Consider the following 24562-nt stretch of genomic DNA (forward strand, 5'->3'; position numbering starts at 1 on the left):
TGTTTATCTCTCTAGCACTGCCAATTGTCTTCCCCGAGTTCTGGTCCTGAAATAGGCAATAAGAATCAAAGAATGTAATGCGGCAATTAGAATCTTTGGAAAGTTTGTTGACAGACAAAAGATTACAAGTAAGTTTAGGAACGTGAAGTACTAATTGAAGATCAATACTTTCAGAGATTTTAAAAAGTCCTTTGCCAGCAATAGAGGAAAAACTGCCATCTGCTATCCTTACTTTTTCACTACCTGAACAAGGATTATATGAATCGAATAGATTGGACAAGCTAGTCATGTGATCAGATGCCCCTGAATCAATGATCTATGGAGTAGATTTTAAAAAACTTGACAAGGCTAAAGGAGTTCTACCTGAATGAGCCAAAGAACAATTAAGTGTACCAGGTAATGAATCGGACTGTAACAATTTCATAATTTGATTAAGCTGCTCTTTTCTGAAGGGTCTTGTTTGTGGCTGATCAAATTTAGGTCAAATCTGGGTAAGAAAATAGATCTTGAACGGGCTGGCAGTCTGTGACAGGTCTGGAGCGGTCCAATGGGTTAAACCAGATCTGAGTTCAAATCTGGGTTGGCTGAATAGCTAACAATGGCAGGCTAAAGATCTTCTCTCGACAGAAGAGATGCACCCGATCAGCTAGGACAATACAACTGGCACGGATGTCGTCAACCGGCCGAACAGAACCCAAGGGCGGCGCCGACCTTAGGGCGAGGCAGCGACAGTGGGCAGAAGACCAGATCTGAGGAGGTGGCGCAACAATGGAAGGCAGCGACGGCCGATGATGGACGACGGCGATGATGGCCGGCAGATCTGGCAAAAAAGTGGCCGACAGTGGCTGGATATTGACGCAAAACAATCGGATCTGATGGAAAAGGCGGCCGGCGATGGCGCGATTGGAGCGATGGCTGCTAGGTGAACCACGACCGTGGCTGGGAAGTCCTCCTGTTCTCTGAACTTCTGGTGGGCAAAGCGGTGATCGGTTCGACAAAGGAACCCAGAGAGGCCCTTCGTTAAATGAGGGCAGGTTAGCCAGCGATGCAGGCTGGGAGATAGAATAAGCCCTAAGACCTAGGGACCTGTCTTTGATACCATATTAACAAAGGGAGACTGAGAAAATGTTTTCTCTATATATTATGTGTATCAAATATATGGATTCCTCTCTTGTATTTATAGAGGAAGAGTACAATATGAAAGGAAATAATAATAGTAAAAAGAAAGAAGAATATTCTTAGCATATTATCTACAAATAAAATATTTCTACATAAACAAATCTAGATTTGAAGCCTAGGAGAACAACCTATTAAGACCCTCGCCTACTAATAAGAACAGAAGAGGGGACAATGGATCCCCTTGGCAAAGATCCTGCTCCATAACGAACCCACTTGCAATAGAACTGTTAACTAAAACCGTTATTTGTTGTTTCAGGACACAGTTTCTTATCCACCCAATCCATTTAGACCCAAACCCCATAGCTTCCATAATCCCTATGATCCAATCCACACTATCAAATGCTTTACTAAAATCTAGCTTAAGGAAAGCTGCCTTTTTCTTAGCCTTCTTCGCTGCTTCCACCACCTTGTTTGCAATTAGAACTCCATCAAGAATTTGTTAGCCCTTAGCAAAGGCACTATGGCAGTCACCAATCAAAGAATGAATCACCGAACCCAGCCTATTAGCAAGTAGCTTGGAGATGACCTTTTGAACGCAACCCACCATACTAATTGGCCGAAAATCACCTAAGCATTGAGGGGCATCAGACTTTGGAACTAGTGTAAGCAATGAGTCTTGTGCCTTCCTTGGAATAAGACCAAAGTAATTTCTTCAACAATGAAACATGGAACACCGAGTGTGCATTGACTCCTGGGGGTAATTTTAGTTCATAAGCCACTTACTCTACCTTTGATTCGATGATATAGGGTCCAAAGTACTTGGGGATGAGTTTGGTTATTGGAGCTGCTGTGAAAGGTTGCTGTAGGAACCTTTTCACTTTAAGGTAAACGTTGTCACCAACTTCGAATGCCCTGTTGCTCCTTCTCTTGTCAGCTTTCTGCTTCATCCTATTCTGGGTTGTGGCCAATTCTTAAGTATAGTCAGTATCTCTTGCCTTTGTTGCAAATATTTTTCCACCTGCGGCCATGGTGGTGGTGGAACTAGATATTGCTGGTAGGATAGGAGGTTTATACTCGAACATTGCTTCAAAGGGGCTTCTCTTGATGGCACTGTGAAAGCATGAGTTATACCACCACTGAGCTAGTGACAACCATCTATTCCAGCTTTTTGGCTTAGTGAAACACGTGCACCTTAGGTAAGCTTCCAAACAATGGTTGACCCTCTCCGTTTGGCCATCTAATGAAGGATGATAAACAATAGACATATGTAGCCCTACCCCAAACTCTTGAATAATTCTTTTCCAGAAATGGCTAGTAAAGATCTTGTCCCTATTAGACACAATTAATTTAGGCACCCCGTGAAGTTTTACCATTGAATCCAAGAATGTCCTTGCCACCTCTTGGGCTGAGAGGGATGTGTGAGGCTGATGAAGTGGACGAACTTAGTTAGTCGATCCACCACTAGACAAGATCTTGCCATTGAATCCAAGAATGTCCTTGCCATCTCTTGGGCTGGAATTAGGAATGATGGTTGCAGAATTAGGAATGATGGCTGCAGAATTCAATGAGTTCCAAGTGGAAACTCCGTTGTTCCTTGAGGAGGTGTTGGTTGAATTTAAGGGAGTGTTTGCAAATCCGGAGGGGCTGCCTTTTTCCAGAAAAAGGGACCACGCAATCAACTTGTTGCCAGGCACTGCTCCGGTTAGTGTTCGGCTCTATTGTTACCCTTACCTCCAAAAAAATGAAATTGAGAAAATGGTACGTGAAATGTTAGTAGTAGGGATTATACAACCGAGCTCCAACCCTTTCTCTAGTCCAGTGTTGCTCGTTAAGGACAGGGGGTGGCATTTTTCTGTAGACTACAGGGCTTTAAACAAGGTGACAGTCCTCGACAAATTCCAATTCTAGTAATAGAGGAGCTGCTTGATGAGTTACACGGGGCCACAATTTTCTCCAAACTCGATCTAAAATCAGGTTATCATCAGATTCAGGTCAAAGCAGAATATGTCCCAAAAACAGCTTTCAGGATGCATGAGGGCCACTATGAATTTCTCGTCATGCCCTTCGAGTTGATGAACGCGCCAACCACTTTCCAATTGCTGATGAATGACATATTCAGAGAGCAATTGAGGTGCTTTGTGTTGGTATTTTTTGATGACATCCTGGTTTTAAGAAAAAAATTTGAGCAGCATGCACAACATCTGCGTTGTGTTTTGAAAGTATTGCCAGAAAATCAGTTGTTTGCTAATAGGAAGAAGTATTTATTTGGGCAGTTGGAAGTAGAATATTTGGGCCACATCATATCCCATGGTGTATCCGCTGATTGCAACAAAGTGCAGGCAATGTTAGAGTGGCCAACCCCTACAACATTGAAGGAGTTGAGAGGGTTTTTAGGGTTCATGGGATATTGTAGAAGATTTGTAAAAGACTATGGTAAATTGGCATGGCCCCCTCACAGAAAGACTACGGAAGAATAATTTTTTTCTGGGATGATGCAGTAGAGCAAGCTTTTCAACGTCTTAAGGCTGCAATGGTGTCTCTACCAGTTTTAGCTTTGCCTGACTTTGGCAAGACATTTGTGGTGGAATCAGATGTGTCGGGGCAAGGTATGATGGCGGTATTAATGCAGGGTCACAGACCTATTGCATATTTCAGCCATGCTTTTAATTAGTTGGGAAGGAAAAAATCTGTTTATGAAAGAAAGTTGATGACCATCATGTTTTTATTTTTTCGTAAGTGAGAGATTCATAGAATACAAACCAAAGCCGAAACGACTACAAACCAAGGCCAAGACATACCCTAGACCGACCAAAAACCAGGGGCATGAACATAACAACGATCACCTACTAGGCCAAAAGATGAAAAAATAAACTAAAAGAAAGAAAAACGTATGAAGAAGCAAAATAAAAGACAATACAACAACATATACAACAACATATCCAGCCTTTATCCCACTATGTGGGGTCGGCTACATGAATTCTAGACTTCCATGTAGTTCTGTCTTTTGTCATATCCTCATTTAGATCCATATATTTCATATCAAATTTTAATGTCTCTCCCAAAGTCTTCTTGGGTCTACCTCTACCTCTTTTTGTGACTAATTGTTCCATTTCATCAACTCTCCTCACAGGAGCTTCTCTTAGTCTCTTTCTCACATGACCAAACCATCTTAGTCTAGTCTCTCTCATCTTCTCCTCGATTGGCACTACTCCTACCTTATTACGAATAACTTCATTTCTAATTTTATCCTTTCTTGTATGTCCGCACATCCATCTTAACATCCTCATCTCCGCTACACTCGTCTTTTGCTCATGCTGGTATTTGACTGCCTAACATTCTGAGCCATACAGTAAGACTGGTCTTATAGCTGTCCTATAAAATTTTCCTTTCAATTTTAATGGAATTTTACCATCACATAACACCCCCGATGCATTTCTCCATTTTAGCCAACCTGCCTTAATTCTATGTGCGACATCCTCGTGGATTTCTCCATCTTTTTGAATCACTAATCCCAAATATCGAAAATGGTCTTTTTTTTGTAAGATTTGGTCTTCTAATTTTATTATAACATCATCTACTCTTGCATTTTTACTAAATTTGGATTCCATATATTCTGTTTTCTTTCTACTTAATTTAAATCCCTTAGATTCTAAATTGTTTCTCCACAACTCAAGCTTAGTGTTCACTCCTTCTTTTGTTTCATCTACCAACACTATGTCGTCTGCAAATAGCATACACCATGGCACATCTGTCTGAATATCTTTAGTGAGTTCATCCATTACTAGGGCAAATAAGTATGGACTTAGTGTAGAACCTTGATGCAGTCCTATTGTAGTTGTAAATGGTTCAGTATCCCCTCCGCATGTTCTGACCCTTGTCTCTACACCATGATACATGTCCTTAAGGGCTTTTTCTTATAGGCTATTTTGACTCCTTTCTTCTCTAAAACCCTCCATAATACTTCTCTAGGGACCCTATCATAGGCCTTTTCTAGATCTATAAACACCATATGTAGGTCCTTCTGATGATCTTGATACCTTTCCATTAGACGCCTCAGTAAATATATAGCTTCCATTGTTGACCTACCAGGCATGAAACCAAACTGATTTTCTGACACCTTTGTTTCCTTTCTGAGCCTCTGCTCTATTACTCTCTCCCAGAGTTTCATGGTATGACTCATTAACTTAATTCTTCTATAATTTTCACAGTTTTGAACATCTTATTTGTTCTTGTATATAGGAACCAAAGTACTCTTCCTCCACTCATCTGACATCTTTTTTGATTTAAGGATGACGTTAAATAGTTGCGTTAGCCAGAAGATGCCCTCTTCTCCCATGCATTTCTATGCTTCTATTGGTATATTATCTGGTCCCACTGCCTTATGATTTTTCATCTTTTTTAATGCTTGCCTTATTTCATTTGAACTTATGCGTCGATAGAATGTGTAGCTCACATTCCCTTCGGAGTTACTAAGATGTCCCAACCTAACTCTTGTGTCACCACCATCATTGAATAATTTTGTGAAATACTCCTTCCATCTCTCCTTAATCGCTCCTTCATTATTAAAACATTTTGATTGTCATCTTTTATGCATTTCACTTGATTTAAATCCCGCGTTTTTCTTTCTCTTGCTTTAGCTAATTTATATATATCCCTTTCTCCATCTTTTGTATCAAGTCGTTTATATAGATTCTCATATGCTTTTGACCTTGCTTCACTAACAGCTCTTTTTGCTGCCTTTTTTGCTTCTTTATAATTTTTTTGATTTTCTTCATTGTTGCATTGATATACCGCCTTATAGCAAGTTTTCTTATTTTTAATTTTCAATTGTACCTCTTCATTCCACCACCAAGACTCCTTAAGGTTAGGGGCTCTACCATTTGTCTCTTCAAGGACTACCTTTGCCATGCTTCTTAGAGCATTAGCCATTTCTTTCCACATTTGGTTTGTTTGTCTTTCTCCATTCCATTTCCTTCTACCCCTTAATTTTTCTTTGAAGATTAGTTGTTTCTCCCCTTTCAAATTCCACCACCTGATTCTTGGATTTTGTTTTATGTGATTTTTTCTCTTCCAATTTCTTACTTGGACGTCAAGTACTAGAAGTCTATGTTGAGTAGTCAAACACTCTCCCGGTATCACCTTACAATTCCTACAACATAACCGATCCTCTTGTCTCATGAGGAAATAATCTATTTGGGTGCTTGAGGTGATATTTTTATATGTGATTAAGTGTTCGTCCCGTTTTTTGAACCTAGTATTGGTTATAATGAGCCCATATACCATAGCAAAATTTAGGATAGATTTACCCTCATTATTACTTTCCCCGAATCCATACCCTCCGTGTACCTCTCTATATCCGTTTCCGTCTCTACCCACGTGCCCATTTAAGTGACCTCCTATAATCACTTTCTCTCCTCTTGGTATCATTTGTATGAGTCCCTCTAGGTCCTCCTAGAATTTTGCTTTTATCTCATCACCTAACCCCGCTTGTGGTGCATATGTACTAAAGATATTCGTAGTCATTCTTCCTAAACTAATCTTCACCATAATAATCCTATCCCCTATTCTCTTTACATCCACTACCTCATCTATTAAGCTTTTATCCATAATAATAATCCCCACTCCATTTTTCGCTCGATCAGTTCCTGTGTACCATATTTTATATCCAGCTTCTGATAAAGTTTTTGCTTTTTTCCCTACCAATCTCGTCTCTTGAAAGCACATAATATTAATTTTTCTCCTAATCATCACATCCACCACTTCCATAGCTTTGTCTGTTAATGTTCCTATGTTCCATGACCCAATCCTTAATCTATGATTTTGTTTTTGGCCTTGACTTTGGATTTGATTTTGTTTTTGGCCTTGACTTTGAATTTGGTTTTGTTTTTGATTTTGATTTTGGTTTTGATTTTGATTTTGGACTAGCTTCTTTACCCACATCCGTCCAAGCAAATGCAGGAAAGCCTGGAAGTGATCGAAAGCAACAATCCATCTCGGAAGAACAAGCCTATTGTACTGATCACGGGTAGGAAAACTGCAAACGAAGCGAGCCCCAACTGGAGAGGCAACATCGAACACAAGGCACCAAAGGGACTGGCGCTGAACAAGATCACAAAAGCCAGCCTCCAACAACAAGCAAGCAACAACTCAATGGGGAGGGAGAACTTGGTCCCTCGGAAGACGCCAAATATGACAAAGAGCATAATTTTGAATAGACGGTTTGAGTCGAAGGGTCGTCAAATGGGCCCACACAACGCACAGAATTTGATGAGCCAACTGAGAGGCAGATCTCACCTGATCACGGAAACACTTGTTATTGCACTCCCTCTAGATAAAATACACCAAAGCATGAAGAACCAGTCTGTTTGCCACCTGCCATGAACCCTTGCCACTCCATCTCACAGCAGCCCAAAGCACTCCAGAATCCCAACGACACCAAGGCCAATTAAATTTCTTTGATTTGCGGAAGAATGTCATCACCTCTCTGGAATAAGGGCACTCGAAGAAAAGGTGACTATGTCTCTTCGCATTCATCCTGCAAAGGAAACATCCGTTCGGAAAAGACAAAAAAAGGTTAATACAGTCAAGTGTAGAAAGATGCTCCCGTATTGTTATCCACAAAATAAAAGAAAGAGCTGGAATACACTCCAATGACTACACAAGCCTATGCCAATAGACTCGGGGGCGTTGTTCTTGGAAGTCCTTAAGAGCAGCCCTAATCGAAAAAACATCGTTCGCTGTTGGGAGCAAAAAATTCTCATCCCGGCGCTGAACGTGGTCGAGGCTAGGATGGTGACTCCTAATAAGATCGTAAGCTGGATAGGGGAAAGGGTCAGGCCAATTCCAAGAGCCATTCTCAATGAAATCAGAGACCATGGCCAAGGTATGGATGCCTAATTGCCGAGGCAATTGGCGAGAGAAACAATCAATAAGCACACCCAAAGGGTGCCATTGATCATGCCAAAGGAACATGCTACGACCATCACCAATTTTCCACCCCACTCTAGATCGCACAACTCCCCTAAGGGAGAGCAGCTTCCTCCAGTACCATGGCCTAGGGTATGACACTTTAAGGAGCTAGAAGCACACCCCCTTAACTTGATAGGTATGCACCCACTTCACCCAGAACGACTCCCCATTGCCTAAGAGCAAGCGCCAAATAAGTTTGGTGACAAGGGCTTGATTCCAGACATAGAGAGGCTTGAGACCCAGACCCCCTTGCGCTTTGGGGTAACAGATCTCCCTCCAAGCCACTTTAGCTCTATGGGGGTCAGCGTCATCACCACTCCATAAGAAATTATGAATTGATTGCTTGATCTCATGGATCACCCATTTTAGCAAAATAAACAAAGAGGCCCAGTACACATAGATAGTGGAGAGAACAGACTGAGCTAACTGAAGGTGGCCCCCAAAGGAGAGCAACCTACTCCGCCAAGAGAAAATCTTATTCTTAACCTTATCAATGATAGGCCGGCAATCCCCATAAGATAACTTAGTGGAAAGAAGAGGCATCCCTAAGTACCGCATAGGTAGCACCTCTATGGAAACCCACAACAGTCAAAATATTCTCCCTTGAGGACTCATCTCTACAAGAGACGAAGCAATTGCTTTTTAAGGCATTAGCCTTAAGGCCAGACAAACCAGAGAATCTCTCTAAGCAAGATTTCAAGATACCCACCGAAGCAGGATTGCCATGGGAGAACAAAAGAAGATCGTTTGCAAACATGAGCATCACCAACCGAGTCTGCTCACATTTCCAGTGAAACTGAAAATCTGGAAACCTTGTCTGATGGCTAACAATGCCATGCAAGATTTGCATCATAAAGACGAAGAGATAAGGAGATAGAGGGTCCCCTTGCCTAAGGCCCTGATCAGCAAGGAAGAATCCATTTAACTGCGCATTGATTTTAATGGAATAATGAGGAGTAGTGACACACTCGCCGATCCAGCTACAAAACTGCGGAGGGAGATTCATAAGATGAAGGACAGTCAAGAGAAAGTCCCACTCCACGGTGTCATAAGCTTTAGCTAGGTCCACTTTCATCGCACATCGAGGAGGCCCCTTGTGAAGGTGATATTGGAACACGAGCTCCTGGGCGAGCAAGATGTTATCCCCAATTGAGCACCCAAGCACAAATGCTGCCTCACCCTTATTCACAAGACTAGAAAGCATGAGTTTGATTCTATTGGCCAAAATCTTGGTGATGACTTTATACAAGACGTTGCAACAAGAAATAGGCCTAAACTAGGACAGCGACTCGGGGTGAGGGACCTTAGGAACCAGACTAATGATAGTCGCATTCATCTTCCCTAAAAGATGGCCTGAGGAGAAGAAGCTCCCGATAGCCTCCACCACATCAGGCCCCACAATCCCCTAAGCCCTCTTGAAGAATTTAATAGTAAATCCGTCCGGCTCAGGGGCTTTATCATCCCCCATGTTGAACAAGGCTCCTTGAATTTCCTCCGTTGAGACCTCAACAATAAGGCCTCCCCATTGATCCCGCGACAAGCGTTTGTCAATAAAAGGGGCAATCTCTTCAGGGGACACAGGGGCTGAACGGACACTGTGACCAAAGAGGTTTTGGAAGTAGGAAACCATACATCTCGCCACGTCTTCTTTAGAATCCACAATAGATCCATCTTCTTTTTGGAGGCTATAGATATGGTGGTTATTTCGCCGAGCTAACATGGATTGGAAGAAGACGAGAGAGCATCGGCTCCCCTTCGCAAAATGGCCATCATGTTTGTGGTACAAAAATGGAGACATTACCTTTTGGGTAGGAAATTTGTGGTTCGAACCGATCAAAAGAGTCTCAATTTTTCTGATGGAGCAGCGGCTAGTGAGCTCTGAATATCAGAGATGGATGCTAAAATTAATGGGGTTTCAGTTTGAGATCCAATACCGCTCGGGATTGGAAAATAAAGCTGTAGATGGCCTTTCCAGAATTAGTCACTCAACAGCCTTGTTAGCCATAACCGTTCTTAAAGTGATTCAACTTGATCAATTGGCCTGTGAAGTAGAAACAAATGAACAACTGTAAAGGGTTGTTAGGGACCTCTAGCGTGACCCTTCCTCCCGACCCGACTTTCAAATGGTGAACAACTAGCTTATTTATAGAGGGCGATTGTTCTTACCAAAGGGTTCTCTCATTCCTCTATACTTCATGATGGCCACAATGGGAATGTGGGGAGGTCACTCGGGATTCCTGAAAACCTATAAGAGGATTTCATCTAATGTCTATTGGCCTGGAATGAAACGTGACATCCACTAGTATGTGAGTAATTGTGGTGTTTGTCAGCAAAACAAGTACTTGGCCTTAACGCCGTGAGGACTTTTACAGCCCCTTCCTATCCCAAATCAAATTTGGGACGACTGCCATGGATTTCATCGAAGGCTTACCGAGGTCGGGCAATATGGACTCAATATTAGTGGTGGTGGACAGACTCAGTAAGTATGGACATTTTATTGGGCTTAAACATCCTTTTACAACAGGAGGGGTGGTAGGTGTTTTTATCAAAGAAGTTGTGAGGTTGCATGGCATGCCTCGCTTCATTGTCTCAGGTAGAGACAAGAACTTCATGAGCAGATTTTGGGAGAAAATGTTTTGCCTCAAAGGCACGAAACTCAACCGTAACACTGTGTACCACCCGCAAACGGATGGCCAAACGGAGGTTCTTAATGGAACCTTGGGAACCACACTGTTTTGAGGCTAACTCCATTCCAAGCAGTATATGGGTGGGAACCACTAGCGTTATTGAGGTTTGAAAAGGGATCTATTCTCGTTTCTGCAGTTGAATAACAGTTGATTGAAAGGGATCAAATTCTAGAAGAACTTAAAATTCAATTGTTAAGGGCACAAGCTGTTATGAAGAAGGGGGCACATAGGAAAAGAAGAGATATGAAGTTTGAGGTTGGGGACTTAGTCTATTTGAAGCTAAGACCTTATCGCCAAAAGACATTGGCTACTCGTTCCAATGAGAAATTAGCTCCTAGATTCAATGGACCATTCGCAATTGAACAGAAGATCAGGCCCCTACAAATTAGCACTGCCGTCACATTACAATATCCACCCTGTTTTCCATGTGTCATAGCTACATGACGCAAAAGGGGCATTGAAAGCCAATGTGGAAATTCCTAGTCAACTTAGTGCAGACTTGGAGATGCTGGTTGAACCAGAGGTTGTGCTTGGAGTTCGATTGAGAATGGGTAATAACCTATGTGGTTTGGATGCTTTAATCTAATGGAGAGGTTTACTCCCGTTGGAAGCAACTCGGGCGCCCTACAACATGATTCAACAGTGATTTCCCACTTTCCACCATTAGAACAAAGTGAAAGTTGGGGAGGGGAGTAATGATAGGCCTTCGATGCAGCGGACCTACTAGAGACGCTTTAAGCATTAAGCACCAAGGGCGGAATAGTAATAGGGCATGTGCTAGTGTAACAATTAGCATGTGCGCAAGGGGTAGAATAGTAATATAGTTGTGCTGGTGTAACAATCAACATGTGTGCAATCGATTCTATTATAGAGAGCAAAAGAGGGGTAGGAACAACATATAAATAGGAGGAGAAGGATAGAGAAAGATAGGCAAAAATTGAGTGTTGAATCAAGGAGAGTTCTAGGCCTCTCAAATGCCCTGTTGTTTCTAGGCCTTTCTTTCAATTTCATTGGTGATTCAATCCAATTTCGGTGATCCTACCAAAGACACAATGAACCGCTAGGTAGAGGGACAAAGCACTTATATCCTTGCTGAGTGGGAGAATAGCTAACAAGCACACATTTGAGAGCTTTAGGTTCAAGTTTGGATTGAGAAGGTTGATACTTATGCACAAAGACAGTGCATCTAAAAACTTTTTGGGGAAAGGGAATTAAGGATTCATGTATTGTAAGACCCCATTTCAGCATAAGGTTGCCACGTAATTTAGATGAGTTTAAAATACCGAAAAATTGGCTTGATAGCAGTTATAAGTATCGAATCGACTGCAGGGAATGCCTCAGAGTGAATTTGTCTAAAGAAAATGATATGGTTTCAATGAGCGTTTCGAGATAAGATTTATGGTATCAAAAGAAATCGGATCGGAAACAGTTTTCGATACAACTAAAATGCAGTTGTCATTTAGGCTGCAAAGTCGAATTGTCATAGGGGACTCCCGAAAAATCAACGGAACCCTAGGGGAGCTCCAATTTTGCGTAATGAACAACCCTTAAATGGTTTCAGGATGAAACGATAGTCCGGTGAGGACACTGGGGCAAAATCGGCATTTTTGAGTAACTTTAAAGTTATTAATTTTAGATTTTCAGTATTAAAATGCTATTTAATTCAGCGTTTGAGGGCGTATATGCAATTAGAGAATTTCCTAATTAGTATAGAAATGAATTTTGAAATTTAAATGTATAATTTTCTTATTTTTATAATATAATAAATAGTTATATAGTTATATATATATAAGTGTAGGAGAAGTCACGGCTCTGCATTTCGACCCATGCCCTGCAAACTTCACTCCATGTCCTGCAACGTGATGGCCGGCAATAGGGAAGGATTTGCACGCAATAGGTGATGGCTATAGCAGGTTTGGGGCGTTGGGTTGGCTATAAATAGGATGAGAATTGAGAGGGAAGGCAAGCAATCACAGAGAGTTGCAGAGAGCCTAGAGAGGGAGAGCAATGGCCGAGGTTGAGGAAGAAGCTGGGATCCGAACTTGGGGGCTAGTGGTGGCACGAGGAGGCGCTTGGAAGCAGCCGGAGCAAGCCGTAGCAGCTTGCGGCAGCCATGGCCGCGGGCAATAGCTGCGGCGGAGTAGGCCGCAATGGCGATGGATCGCGGGAGGCCGAGGATGCCGAAGCGACCGACGGAGGCCCAGCTGGAGGTGACAGCAATGGCTGGTTGCAGGCAGCTCGCGGGTGAAGAAGAAGAAGAAGAAGAGAAGAAGGAGAAGGGCGAAGAAGAAGGAAGAAAGGAGAAGGGAAGAAGAAAAGAAAAAAAAAAGAAAGAAAGGAAAAAGAAAAAAAATAGAAATTTTTTTCAAAAAATCCCCAAAAATGGGAAATGAATATTTATTAATATTTCAGAGATTTTGGGTTAGAAAATGGCTCAGACACGCGTTTCGGGAATATGACACGCATACCGAGAAAGTCGAAGAGGCTAAGTTAAGGTAAGTAAAATTTCCTAGAAAATTTCAGAAATTCAGAAATATTATTTTATGAATTTTTATAGTGAAATATTTGGGAAAATATTTAGTTTGAATTTATTGAAAAAAAATAGGAAGAAATAGAGAGAAAAATAAAAAAATGCAAGAAATTATGGAAAAATAGGTTTTAATGCTTATTTAAATAAATGTGGTGATTAGGATGATTTGAGGCTTAAGTTGAAGTGACTTATGCAAATTTTGAGGTTAGCATGTAAATCGAGGCGATGCAAGAGGCAAGGCATGAATATCGAGGTAACTCGACAAGCTTGAGAAGGTAAGTGGTACTTCTCAACTGGATTTAGTTTTGTGGAAAATGATTGGTTGTAGGTGATTTATGTTTCAAACCTCGATCCTCGGGAATGCTTACTTCATATTGACATGCTCTGATATGTATCCATCACATAGACTGCACACATGACATGCTATGAAAATGCATACGTACACATTGATATCATTGATCACACGCATCGAGGCCATAAGGAGTACGAACTAGTGCCGCTACCTTACCAAGGGTGCCCCCATACACCCCGGCTTCGAAAGAGGTGGCTGTAAAAATGGTAGGTAGCATGAGGGGTGCAGTTGACACCTACGATGAGTAAGACATTGCATACACACATGATAAAATATTTTGTACCCTTACTTAGATGATTCATCATCTAACTTGGGCTTTGCCCCTGCAATATTCAAACGTTCCAGATAGAGATTGTAGCAGATACGAGGATGAATGAGGCATTAAATGACACTTAGCAGAGTGCATGAGGAATGAAATGTATGTTATGTAGCCTGTGTATTTAAGTTCTGCTATTTTGAATTCTGAACGTTTTAAGGAATGATGATGTATAACTTTATTTAGGGTTAATGTTAGTTGAGAATTTATGCTATGTATTAAGTTATGTTGATGAACGATGATGTAAGAATTTCAATTAATGTTAAGATATCAGGTTTAATCTTTGCTTCCGTATTTGATGTGTATAATAATTCTCTTTCGAGAATATGATTGGAAATTCCGGGACGGATACAAGGAATGATGTGGTTTAGCATTAGTTTGAAAAAAAAAAAAAATTTATTGTCCCAGAATTATCCCAAGTTATAACGCGCTCGGGAAAGCGGGGCGTTACATGTATGATAAAGGGTAGAATTCAAGGAAGACACTTAAGGGAGTTCTGAATGCATGAACCTTAGATGGAAGTTGATTAATGAGATATGAGGCTATGAGAATTGCTTCCCCCTAATAGTAATCAGGCACTGAATTAGTAAACATGATGGGCCTAGCAGTCCCAAGAAGATGTTAGTTTTTTCTTTTGCCACCCCATTTCGTTGAGGATTGCAAGGGTATGAACTTTGATGAATGATACCATGCTTAGTTAGATAATAGTTGAATTCATTTGAGAAATATTTTCGGCCATTATCTGAACGTAAAACATAGATGGAGGATTGAAATACATTTCTTACCATTTGATGAAACCTTTCGAAGACAATATAAGCTTTAGATTTGTCTTTCATTAAGAAGACCCAACAAACTCTTGTATGGTCATCTATGAAAGTGATGAACCAATGAGTATTAGTTAAATTAGGAGTTCTTGCTGGTCCCCAAATGCCACTATGGACCAAGTAAAATGGTTTTGAAGGCTTATAGATATGAATTGGATGTGGAATTCTCGTTTGTTTAGCAAGAATACATTGTTCACTAAAAAGAAGGATTATTTTTATTGATGAAAAGAGAAGGATACAAAACTTTAAGATAATTAAAGCTAACGTTGGTGCCATAACATGACTTCAGAATCTGAAATAGCACATAAGAAGGATCGAATATGTGACCTAGATCCAAGAGAATGACAGGGCCTTGAGATATGATAGAGACCATCTTTCTCCTCAACATGACCAATCATCTTTCTTTAAGATAGGTCCTGAAATTTACAATGAGATGGGAAAAACATTACCAAACAATTCCTATCTCTAGTTAGCTTGCTTACTGATAACAAATTACATTTCAAATTAGGCGCATATAACACTGATTTTAGGGTTAAGCCAGCCACAAAAACTGTCCCTTTCCCTTGAGCCAAAGAAGTTGTACCATCAGCCATGGAGATGGATATACCTTGATCACAGGGTTCATAGGTTGACAAAACCTTGAGTGAACCAATCATGTGGTCCGAAGCACCTGTATCTATGCTCCAAGAACCTGCAATGAATCTATGAGAAAATAGAGAGTGTCTAGATATACTTTGTTTGGCCAGAGATACTATCAAATTAGGATTATCTGTGGCATCAGATTTAATCACCTTCGTCTGGCTCTATAACTTCTATAATACTTCCAATTGATCTGTTGATAAGGTCAGATTAGTTGGTTTTTCAGCATCAGATTCTGCCACATAGGTGGATTGGCTTATCTTCCTTTGGTTCTTTGGCCTCCAATTTGCTAGTTTTCCATGGATCTTCCAGCAAGTATCCCTTATATGGTATGGCTTATTACAGTGGTCACACCACTGTTTATATCTTTGGAACTCTCCTCTAGATGCGTTAGGAGTTTTCATCCTTGAGGTAGCCAGGGCTGATGTTCGTGGGTATACATCATTATTGGAAGACCCTGTTGAATGTATCATCACTCTCTTCCTGCTTTCTTCTCGTCTTACTTCTCCAAAAGCTTCTCTTATAGATGGAAAATGCTTAGTTCCAAGTAATCTGCCTCTAATTTCATCTAAATCATAATTAAGACCGTGAAGGAAGTCAAACACTCTCTTTCTCTATCATCTTGTTATACTTTATTCCATCTTTAGAACACTACCAAGTGATTTCATAGAATAGGTCCATTTCTTACCACAATTCTGTCAGAGTATTATAATATTTAGTAACTGAATTAGTATCTTGCCTTGTTGTTCGAATAGAAGATCAAATCTGAAAACATTGAGCTGTGTACTCTATGTCTAAGTATATTTCTTGTATCGCCTCCCAAATCTCCTTAACTGTCTTGTAGAATAGGTCGATCCTTTTAATCTTTGGTTCCATGGAATTAACCAACCAGGCCATGACAATAGAATTCTTCACTTCCCAAATGCCATAAGTTGTTGATTTTGTGTTAGGCTTTGGGACTGCTCTTGTAAGGTAACCAACCTTCCCTTTTCCCTTAACTACCAGCAAAACTGATTGGGACCATTCTCTAAAGTTGGTTCAATTCAGTTTATGCTGAGTAATCTGGAGGGAATGGTTGTCGAGAGCCATTGGAATAGGTGGAACTTGTGTACTTCTAGTTGGATGAGGGATGGTGGTAGACATCTCACTAGTCGTTTGAGTTTCAACCATGACGTGTACCTAAAGGACTCTACAATTCATAGGTAGGGAGGAAATGTTTGCCACAAGAACGTGGCTCTAATACCCTGAAAAATGAATAGGAGAGGTATATCAAATGTTTTGGAGGCTGAATAAAAGAAATGTTCTTCCTCAGATTTCATTGATTTGTAGGTTGGATTATATATACACAAGGTATCCTAAAAAGTCTCCTAGAATATAGGGATAGGATACAACAAATTCAAACAACAATACATTACAGATTATAATAAATTTAAACTTGACTTCTTCTCATCTGTTTTGAAACTGCTTCATCCTTTCATTTATCCTTCTAGTTTGAAATTCTCCTATCTTTTCTCTCGTAACAACCTCATCTCTTTATCCGCTTGTTCATGACTCGGAATCATTCTTCTCGTATCTTCTCCAACACAAGTATCATACACCAAGGAACTCTGTTTGGATATCTTTAATGAGTTCATTCATCACTAAGGAAAAAGATAAGGGATTAATGCAGATCTTTGATGTAATTCAATTATAATGGGAAGAGCCTCAGTATCTTGTCCATGTGTTTTGACGTGTGTTTTGCTTCACAATACATGTCTTTAATTATATAAGCAAGCCAGAGTACATTCTTTTCTATGATCCTCCATAAGACTTATTTAGAAACTGTCATAAACTTTTTCTAAATCTACAAACACCCTATGTGAATCCTTCTGTTTATCTCTATATCTTTCTATTAAGTGCCTTTGCAAATATAATTTTTCTATGTTCCAATAATGTTTACTTGGAGACTGACATGAAACAATAGTAGAAAATTAAAATTTTAACGTTTCCTTTGAAACATAATAAAACATATCAAAGGCCACTAAAAACTCTTATGATATATTTCCAAATGTTGAAAGATGTGATTTCACTTCCAACATGTGAATGCTATCCTCCTAGTCAGTGAATTATTCAGTTTTGTTATCTCCAATGAGAAATCAGTACGTGTCTGATTTTGTTGATAATTGCAACTACTGACGTGTTATTTTCTGAAGCAAATTGACCTTTCTATTCTTTAATTATAGTTTCATCATTTCTTCAAATGATGGAATGGCCAGTTTTCAGCAGATGGTATCTTGCTTACTTGTAGTTATATATTAACAGTTTTTCTTTACTTATTTTTTTGTTTTTTTAAATAGTGAATACACCCCACGGCTTATTAAGAAACTGGAAGGAGTCAAGGTATTTCTATTTCTGTTGACTGTACCATGTATAGAAGAACATGCCCATATAATCTGTGAATTACCTCTTCAACTGGTGACCTAGTTTTTACTCAACCATTCATATGGACACAGGTCAAAAGTATTGCTGCTGGAATGCTGCATTCAGCTTGCATTGGTGGTATATAACTAAATTTTCTGAAATTTATTTTTTTAACATCTGAGGTTTAAGAATATATTCAACTCTTTTTAGTGCTTTAAAATTATTCAAATTTGCAGAGAACGGATCCGTATTCATTCTTGGTGAGAAAGCAGTGGATAAACTTGTAAGTGTCAGAATTAATGTCTTCACATCTTAAGTTCTAAAGATATTTTATTTACATTCTCAAACTATTACGGGGCCTGCTTGTATCACAATCCATCTCATTGGTGTAAATGTTTGATTAAAAAAAAAAAATCCAGGTCCTTGGTCAAGAGAAGAGTGCAACAACACCATTCATGATTAGCAATTTGCCACGGTCTGAGGAAGTTGCTTGTGGGGGTTATCACACGTGTGTTGTTACAAGTAATTGTTTGAACCATATTGATTTTTTTTTTTTTAATTGTTTACTTGTTCTGATATCCCTTTATAAAGATGAAGTTCTATAGTAATGTGTTACTTTTCCCAAAGGTAAAAGTGTAGTGCTGAAGAATCTTAATGATGGATTGGTATTGCTGAAAATTTAGGTAGCTGAATTTTTGTATCTGGTGAAAACGGGAAAGTTATTTAAATAAAGTTTGTCAGCCCATTTTTGTTTGGTTACTTGTTCTCGTTTATAAAAATTTTGAAAATTATAAAATGTGTTTTTGCAATTTTCTTTTGATTTTCATTTTCTTCCCTCTCCAACACCCCTGATTGCCACCAACCTCAGGTTGTCGGAAAGGTTCCTGAAGGCTGCCAGCAATTGCCAGTCACTGAGCACATGTGGAGAGAAAAAATACAATAAAAAAATCAAACTAAAAATTGACAACAAAATGTAGTTTTTTAACATCTTACACTTTCATATTTTAAATGAAAGGAAAACTGAATACAAAAAATTAAATATGAAAACTAAAAACTGAATTTTCTGTCAAACAACCACTTAGTGGTTAATTAGTGGTGCTGTAAATTGCAACTGAAATTTTGGAAAAAAAAAAAAAAATCAAGGATAAAAATGTTGTTAAGGCGACTTATAGGAAATGTTTGAATATTTTTATTCTAAGTAAATAAAACATGTCACTTGGGCACGATGCGTGTAATAACATAGCTAGCTTGTTGGTTTAGAAAATTATTAGAATATACAACAAGTCAAGAACATGGCAACAAGTACATATGAGGTATTTTATATGTATCTAGGAGACAGTTCTATTCAATACGCAGGTTGAAAGTTTTTCTTTTAAAACTACTAAAATCTGAAAACCAAAAAGAACAGAAGAGGGCTATGTAATATGGTAGAGCCAACTCTAGAACAACATACAAGTCTTTATCCCACTATGTGGGTTCTACTAGAGCCAGCTCTAGAGACTTTTCCAAATCAAGCACCCACTCTCCAAAACACTTACTTTGACTAGTTTGAGCTTCTTTTTGTGGCTATACCTTATGATGCTAGCAAAGTGGGGTGGCACAACCCATACTAGTGGCCCGCAATCGACACTACCCCCTAATGGAACCATGGGTCCCACTAGGGAATAGTAAACCTCATATCAAATTAGGATCGACAGATGCATTGATTACCTTTTCATATTAACTCATCAAAAGCGACAATATCATCATAATAAAGGAGCAACTTTTTGGCTAATATCCCCATACAATTGATCAATGCATACATTAATTAAACAAAAATAAATAGTGTGGATCACTATGCCTGTACACTACCTTATTTTAGTGCATTCAGTCTTCTGTATCCAGGAGTTTGACTAAGTTAAATGCAAAAGAGGATCTCATACCATGATCCCTACAATTCAGCTAATGCCTAAACCAACAAATCTTCTGGTATCCAAACCTACAAAGTAGAAACTGTGGTGGGGTGAGTCAAACAATGATGGACTGAGGAGAAAATTTTTTATGATGGAGGAAATAGAAATGATGCAGCAAATATACAATAGACATGCCATGGCATTAAATAACCAGGAAAGGGGTAGGGGTATTGTAATTAATGATGCCAAGGAAAGCACACAATGATGAAAGCAATCAAGCAAAACCAACACATCTTCACATCAAAGCATAATGGCAGAACATTGTGGTATCTGCTTGTTTGAATCCCTAAAATCTCTCCCAGAATTTCTATTCTAAATTTGTAAATAGCTTTAGTTTAGGAAACTATCTCTTTGATTTGATTCTCCTCTTCTATATATTGTACAGCTCTTTTGTTAATGAAATAAGAAGAATTCTACCAGAAATCCTTCACTACTCTATAGCAAACCACCCTCGCCCATGTACATGTGGTGCACCAATGGCTAACTTGCATTGTAGTTAGCAAACAGGGTCCTAGCATGATACTCCCAATGGCATCAACATTGAAATCTAATATAATTTCTATGTTATAAGTGAACAGGTTTATATGTTTCTTTTTTCTTCTCTGATAGATAGTGAGCAATTTATTTATAAGATGTAAACCTACAAGAAAACATAAAAAACAGATCCTTGAAACAGAACATTCACCCAAGAGATAGAAAAGGTACAATCCTGTGTCTGGGGAGTGGACAGAAGAAGAAAAATAGATAATCTAACTGAGGGTGTGAGAACCTGTCAACACCAATGCTTTAGGGCGGCTGGAAAAAAGAATAACTGGGAGCCAGCATAAGGAAAAGTTTTATCAAATCCCTTAATCCATTCCACCAGCCTCATGATTGTCAGGTGGACGAAATCCAGCCCTGAATTATCAGCTCATTCAAATATGACATGATTTCTTTCCAACCAAATTGTCCATAGGCTGCTATAAAATATCATAAACCAGAACCTTCTTTGAGATTTGCCCTCTGCAAAGAGAGGCCACTGCTCAAATAGGTCCAATAACGAGAGGGAACAGACCCAGTTATCAATATATACATTCTCTCTCCCGCCGATTCTCTCTCTCTCTCTCTCTTCCCTCTCCCTTCAGTTCTTTCTTTGTTCTTTCTTAATTTTCCCTAGTTCTTCTCAGATTGAGGAGAATTATCACCTGTCAACATTAGATTCTGACATTTTGGTATCAGAGCAAGTTCTTGGGCTATGATCTCATCGGAATTCCCCATGGCCGACGGTACACATATGAAGCAAATGGAAGCTCAACTACATCAAGTCATCGTTGTAGTGTCTGACATGCAGATATGGATGGGTGGTTTGGAGTCATCCATGGAGGCAGTGATGGAAAGAAGGATTGAAGGTGCCATGGATCGCTGGAGGGATGAAAACTAGGAGCAACACAACCAATTGTGCGATCAGATGCAGATGTTTGTTCACATGGTCGCGAGTCAGAACCAGGTGAGACTCTTGCTAGATTTCCCTCCTCGAGAGAGGTCAGATCCCATCTTACTTGGTCATATTCTGGCTTCCCGCGCTGAAGGCATCTTTGAATTTGGGGCCGATCCGATGATGGTAGAGGAGAATCACGTGGAAAGGCAGCAGGGCAATCAGGTTGCCCCCCATTTGCATGGATTTCCAACGCCTAAATTGGAAATACCAATGTTTGATGGAACGAACCCGAGGTGGTGGGTTTGTGGATGTGAAAGGATGTTCAGCTTCTATGGGGTGCTAGAGCAACGACGTGTGACTCTTGTGGCTGCTTACTTGAACGATGCAAGGGATGCATGGTTTTAGGGGTGGATTGGGACTAAGGAGGGTTGTCGGTGGGTGGAATTTGTGGAGGATCGTTGCGAGAGGTTCGGGGATAGGAATATGATGGACATGGTTGAGGAGTTCAATAAGCTCCTACAGGAAGGAACAATGCAGGCTTACCAATTGAAATTTGAGGAGCTCAAGTCCTTCATGCTCATTTTATATCCCCACCTGACTGAGGGATACTTCGTATCTAGTTTTGTGAGTGGGTTAGGCGAAGAATTGAGGCCCACTGTCAAAGTGCAACAGCCTAGAACAGTTAAACAAGTTGCGGAGTGTGCAAGGCTGCAGGAGTTGACGGTAGAGGCGTTGATGAGGAAACAAAGGGGGCAGATGAGGGCCCTGAATGCGGGAATGGCTCATGTGGGAAGCATAGGGGTAGGGAGAGAAGAAGGTAAGATGATTCAAGGGAGCACAGGCGGGGGGTAATCCTCTGCCTTAGTCCTCGTGCCCCTAAATAGCGGAAAGTTTGCGGAATAAGGGAGGAGAGCAGGACTCTACTTCCATTGCGGGGACCGGTACACCCTCAAACATCAGTGTAGAAGACAACTCCTACTAATAGAAGGAGATGAGGAGATAGAGGAACAAGATGCAGGAGAGCTTCCCCAAGGAAGTGAAGAAGGGGAAGAAAATGTAGACATACCCCTCCATGCCCTCCGAGGACTTGCTAATAGCAAAATCACACGAGTGGAAGGGAAAGCCAAGGATCATCGACTAATGGTCTTAATAGATAGTGGAAGCACTCATTGCTTCCTCGATGAAGGAATGACCAAGAGGTTAAAGTGTGAACTGACAGGGACTCACCCCCTGTTGGTAACAGTAGCAAATGACAACAAGGTGATGTGGTCTGCGTGTGAGGGGTTCTATTGGGAGATGCATGGGGAGCCATTTGAAGCTGACCTAAGATTGCTAAAGTTAGGAGGCTGTAATATAGTCTTAGGAGTGGACTAGATGAAGGGTGTGAGCCCTATCAGCTTTGACTTCAATACAATGGAAGTTACATTTGAGAAGGATGGCAGAAGAATGACCCTTATAGGGAGTCCTGAAATGGGAATTTGTAAGATGATCACATGGAGGAAGCTATAGAAAATTCTTAAGTCTAAATGGACTCAAGTAGCCTAGTTGTTCTCAATTGAGACAATGGAACATAGGGAAGGTGATGCAGAGTAGGTGGAAGTAAGGAATCCACCCAACCACAGCCATGGTAGGTACACGAAATAGACTCCCTTAATAAACTATTGCTTGAATTTAAGAACCTTTTTGAAGAGCCTCAATCACTGCCACCTTACAAACATTTTGATCATTCTATTGTTCTAAAACCAAACACTAAACCTATCAATGTTCGTGCCTATAGATACCCCCCTAAACAGAAAGTAGAGATCGAGAACTTGATCAAAGATATGTTGGCAAGGTCAATTGTTTGACCAATGACCAAGTCAAAGATCTTACTCCTCACCCATACTATTAGTCAAGAAAAAAGATGGGAGCTGTCGCTTCTGCATCAATTACCACCAGCTCAATTCCCAAACCGTAAAAAATAAATTTCCTATTCCTATAATTGAAGACCTCCTTGATGAGCTAAAACATGGCAAGGTATTCACCAAATTGGACCTGAGATCAGGGTATCATCAAAACAACATTCTCTACTCATCAAGGGCATTACGAATTTTTGGTAATGCCATTTGGCCTAACTAATGCCCCTGCCACATTTCAGCCCTTAATGAATCACATCTTCGAATCCTACCTCCGTAAATTTGTGTTAGTCTTTTTTTATGACATTCTTATCTACAACCCTTCATTCTCACAATGCCCAAACCATCTGGAAACTGCCCTTGAGGTCCTGAGATTCAATGATCTGTTTATTAAGAAGTCTAACTGTTCTTTTGCCCAACCAAGGGTGGAATATTTGGGATAGGTCATATCTAGTGTAGGAGTTAGCATTGATCCCAAAAAGGTGGCTGCAATGTTATCATGGTTGAGGCCTACATCAGTAAAGGCCCCAAGGGGTTTCTTGTGCCTAACAGGCTATTACAGGAGATTTGTGAGGGATTATGGAGCGATCAACAGGCCCCTCACCAATTTACTGAAGAAGGAAGGGTTCTGGTAGGATGAGAAGGCTGAAGAGGCTTTTGGAAGGCTCAAGAAGGCGATGGGATAGGAGCAGTGAAGGACTCCCTAACTTCTCCAAGCCTTTCACTCTAGAGACTGACGCTAGCAGCACTGGGATAGGAGTAGTGCTATCCCAAGAAGGGAGACCCCTGGCTTTCATTAGCCAAGCTTTGAGTCCTAGGCATCAAGGGCTTAGTGTTTATGAGAAGGAGTTGATGGCGGTTTTAATTGCAGTTGATAAATGGCGTCACTACTTGGAGGGCGAACAATTTATCATTAAAACAGACCATGAGAGCCTCAAATTTCTCTTGCAACAAAGCCTACACACACATCTCCAAAAAAAAGGGATGGCGAGATTAATGGGGCTGGACTACATTATCCAATATCAAAAGGGAAAGGAGAATAAGGCAACGGATACATTGTCTAGATGCACCGAAGAAGCAGTAGTGACCTTCATCACAATAGTTGTACTTGACTGGTATCAGGAGGTCAGTGCGAGCTATGAATGGGATGCATGGGCTAAGGGAATAATGGAGCAACTTACTTTAAGCCCTACCTTAAGACCTAGGTTCACTTTGAAGAATGGAGTACTGAGGTATTAGGGAAGGCTGGTAGTGGGAGATCAAGAGGAGTTAAAGGGCAAGATTTTGGAGACACTGCATGGCTCTCCACTTGGAGGCCATTTCGGAGTGCAGGGCACTTATCAAAGGGTAAGATAGATGTTCTTCTAGCCTAAACTAAAGAAGTATGTCATGGAGTTTGTGTTGAAGTGTGATACATGCAAGAGATGCAAGCACGAAATAGTAGCTACACCTGGGCTACTCC

The 24562-nt window shown here is 40.4% G+C and overlaps 1 protein-coding gene across 3 annotated transcripts in view; it reads left to right on the forward strand.

The window, feature by feature from the left end:
- The window catches only part of LOC127804757 (ultraviolet-B receptor UVR8), a 118515-nt gene that overhangs the window by 50427 nt on the left and 43526 nt on the right, over positions 1-24562 (forward strand). For all 3 annotated transcript variants that reach the window (XR_008023722.1, XM_052341732.1, XM_052341734.1), the window contains exons 7-10: positions 17773-17815; positions 17929-17974; positions 18073-18119; positions 18256-18358. Coding sequence is in view for 2 of the 3 variants with exons in the window: in XM_052341732.1 (XP_052197692.1) it covers positions 17773-17815; positions 17929-17974; positions 18073-18119; positions 18256-18358 (239 nt within the window). In the remaining variant the exon portion in view is untranslated. The remainder of the gene's footprint in view (positions 1-17772; positions 17816-17928; positions 17975-18072; positions 18120-18255; positions 18359-24562) is intronic.

The sequence above is a fragment of the Diospyros lotus genome, chromosome 6, assembly GCF_014633365.1.
Source record: "Diospyros lotus cultivar Yz01 chromosome 6, ASM1463336v1, whole genome shotgun sequence".
In the NCBI taxonomy this organism is placed as follows: Eukaryota; Viridiplantae; Streptophyta; class Magnoliopsida; order Ericales; family Ebenaceae; genus Diospyros; species Diospyros lotus.